This window comes from Hoplias malabaricus, chromosome 17, assembly GCF_029633855.1.
Source record: "Hoplias malabaricus isolate fHopMal1 chromosome 17, fHopMal1.hap1, whole genome shotgun sequence".
In the NCBI taxonomy this organism is placed as follows: domain Eukaryota; kingdom Metazoa; phylum Chordata; class Actinopteri; order Characiformes; family Erythrinidae; genus Hoplias; species Hoplias malabaricus.
Genome location: NC_089816.1, coordinates 12,711,774 through 12,715,083, shown reverse-complemented (window position 1 = coordinate 12,715,083; position 3,310 = coordinate 12,711,774). Strand labels below are relative to the sequence as shown.

At 37.7% G+C, this 3,310-nt stretch overlaps 1 protein-coding gene across 1 annotated transcript; it reads right to left on the bottom strand.

Annotated features, from left to right (window-relative positions):
- Window positions 1-422: 422 nt before the first annotated feature.
- Window positions 423-2,444, bottom strand: zgc:171459 (uncharacterized protein LOC562056 homolog). The gene is made up of 4 exons (XM_066649701.1): window positions 2,288-2,444; window positions 2,079-2,172; window positions 1,904-1,991; window positions 423-1,694 (listed from the first exon to the last, which is right to left on the bottom strand). Exons 1-4 carry the CDS (start codon window positions 2,313-2,315, stop codon window positions 1,011-1,013), a joined length of 894 nt encoding a protein of 297 aa, XP_066505798.1. The 5' UTR covers window positions 2,316-2,444; the 3' UTR covers window positions 423-1,010.
- Between the last annotated feature and the right edge of the window lie 866 nt (window positions 2,445-3,310).

The window sequence follows — 3,310 nt, the reverse complement described above, 5'->3', positions numbered from 1 at the left end:
CTTCTTTTAAGAAACTGGTTTATGCTGCCTGAGCTGATTTGTACTTGTCTGGTGAATGTATATCTGGGTGATGCTGTTATAAACTGATCTGTACTGGTCTGGCGCAGTTTATCTGGTCACCCAGCCTTGTCCTGCTGATTGACCAGCACAGTAGCATCTGAAATAAAAACATAACCACCAGCTGGGGGTTATTACACATCCATTTCATCAGACCTAAATACCAGCACCCAAAACACAAAATGTTGCTGTCTAGCTGGTACATACTCAAAAAAAATGTAAATCTTATAGTTTCAAATATAGCAGTTCAAACAACTGGCAACAATTGTGCAACAACCTAGTTGCACACAACTAGGACTTGTCTCTAGCAAAAACAAAATCCCTTATCAAAAGCAAGTCATGACAGGAATGAATAATACAGCAAGAAGAGAAATTATTTTATTAAAAATAATGTACTTATACATCTGTGTATAAATGAACCAATGATAAGCATGACGCCAACCAATACAGATTTTTTTAACATTTTTTTTCTTAACAAATTTGAGGAATGAAAAACCATCAATATTGTCACTTATTATTCTGTACAAATTATGTTAATCAGAAATTCTTTCTTCTGATAATGATTTACTATGCGATTTACAGGCACTGCTAAGCCATATGCAAACCCTATGGTGAATCATGCCACATAACACAAACGTACAGGTTTTGTACACTGTTTAATCTAACACTGGATTGATTTAAGTTAACGTTATACATTCCATCATGTTTTGTGCTAGGTCCACGTTTTGTATGCACTGATTTGCTTCTGTAACTTTGCACAGGAACATGAAGCCAAAGAAATAAAGGCTGTGCTACCCATAACATTTTAGGCTTAAAAAAGAATACACTTGCTAAACCATCAGTGATTCAAGCTTGATTTGAAAATAATTTAATCAAACGAAAAATAGATCTGTAATAAGATAGTTCTAAATCTTAAAAAGATTGAACCATTGATATTCCTGAAACATTTTTGTTTAAAATTTATCGATCAGTCGTTCAATTAACAGGATCAGCTTCTCTCTGTTCTTCTCATGGGGAGTGTCTAGGGGGTTGGTTCTCCCTTGGAGAGAGGCATTAAAATTCTCTCTGTCTCTAAGAAATGCTGCCTTGTCCCTCTCTAATGCTGCTCTGTCTTTTTCCAACTGTGCTCTGTCCTGGTCTAATGACGCTCGGTCCCTGTCCACTGCTGCCCTGTCCTTCTCTAACTGAACTCTGTCTCTCTGTAGCGCAATCTTCTCCCTTTCTGCCAGATCTTTCTCCCTCTCTAACAACAGTCTGTCTCTCTCCAATTCTGCATGCTCCTTGTCTAGATAGAGTTGTTCTCTGGACATTTTGACTTTCTCAATGTCCAGGCTGGACAGTCGTGTAGGGGTCTCATCTATCAGTCTTTGTTGATTCAGTCCAGATGATCTGGAGTTGGTGCTCCCTGGAATACCTTCATCATCCACAAGCAATTCTAAAACATCACCTCCTACTTTCACCTGACATACTCTTTTGCTGGCCTGTGGTCCACTCTCATCATCACTGACTGATGATCCCACTGAACGGAAGCTTGTCTCGTTCATCTCCTCTTTTAAGGCTTCGTCCAGCAGTTTATACCATCTCCAGTGGGATGTCCTTGCTGCCTCTTCCATGCCAGGTGATGGGAACTTTATTTCCTAAATACACAAAGTAAAAATAATAATAATAATAAAAAAAAACAGCTAATTTGTCCTCTTATGTGATTCTCAGATGTGGTCATCCCCTTAGCATACAGCAATAGTACATACATTTCTACAGTATTCTTACAAGTATGTTATTATGAATTCTCTCTCTTTCTTGCACGCGCACACACATACAAATGAGACAGAGGGAAAGGGAGCCCAACCTTGTACTTCATCTTTAAGTTTTCCCATTTCTTGGCAATCTGGTCAACTGTTACTTTGTCCTCCAGCCCCAGCTCCCTGATTATTGCACTAGAATAAAGCAAAAATCCGTCATTCACACTTAAACGAAATGATAATATAAACAGTGAGGTTAAGAAAGAGTTAGTGATACGTTACCTCCACGCTGTTCTGGCGGCGTTTCTCCTCCTGGTGAAGAGGGCCGAGCTGGTTGTTCTCAGGCGAATCAGGTTCTTGATGTCCTCCTCAGTCACTACAGAGACAACGAAAAGAGGCCAGTCAGAAAATAAAACAGTGATGGACTCACAACCGGACCACTTTAACCAGTTCAGCGGAACAGAGTGAATACACACTGCAAGGACACTTACATTTATATGTGTATGAAGCGCTGCTCATGATTTATCCGCGAAAATATAATAATAAAGAAAAAGAACCTGAGCTAGGGCTCTTCGAAATAGTGTGCTTAGGCAAGGCGTTCTTTCCCTACAACAAAAATGGCGTCGCCCTAACTCCGCCTTCAAGAAAGGAAACCTAGCGAGGGCCCTAGAGCCGTGCAGCGTTCAACTCTCACCAGAGTTTCATTTATGTATACAGTATCTCTCCTGAGAGCAAAATAGCTGCTATTTGTGAACACGCGTCAAATCATTTCCTATGGAGCTTCTTGCATTAGCATGTTAGGTGCACACGTTTCTCAACTGGTTTATAAATAAAAACCTGAAGCGCTGAAAAATTGTCCAGAAAGAAACTCAATCTCAAAAGGGAACAAGAAACTATATAACAATTTCAATTCAATATTTTACTTGTCATAATTTTAAATATATAAATAAATATATATATATATATATATATATATATATATATATATATATATATATATATATATATCAGCTAAATCATACAGAAATCATATATAAATCACCTAAAATGTATATAAAATTGCTACAAATTTTGTTTGTAGCCTGAGCCACATATCCTTCTCTTGGCATGAATGGCCAGTGCTGCCAAGTAAAATATTGAGAGGAATTAAAAGAAGTTTAATTTGGGAAAGAGTAATGACCACTATGACCACAGTAAAACAACGCCAGCAAATGAACAACACAAACCATTAGTTAAAGGGGCCCCCTAGTGGTTGGAATTACTAAGATGGTTAAAGCAAGGATAAGTCAACATGCTAAGTTTCAGTTATTTTATCAGCAGTTACAATTATCTAAGGATTTATGTAAACTGTTCATTTAAAGTAATATTTGCCTCTAATAATATTCTATGCCATTATCCCTTCAACCCAAACATAGTCACACTAAAACATAGGTTTTAGTGCTTTTTATTCTATAATTATGACCAACTTTTAAACCACCGTTGAAGACTTTGAACCCCTTGACCTTATCAGATGT

Bases quoted from the DNA above. Each gene is read 5' to 3' on its own strand.
- zgc:171459 (XM_066649701.1), bottom strand. From the start codon at position 2,315: ATGAGCAGCGCTTCATACACATATAAAT. The intron at 1,992-2,078 runs GTAACGTATCAC...GCTTTATTCTAG, and splicing joins GCCGCCAGAACAGCGTGGAG to TGCAATAATCAGGGAGCTGG. The intron at 1,695-1,903 runs GTTGGGCTCCCT...TTGTGTATTTAG, and splicing joins ACTTAAAGATGAAGTACAAG to GAAATAAAGTTCCCATCACC.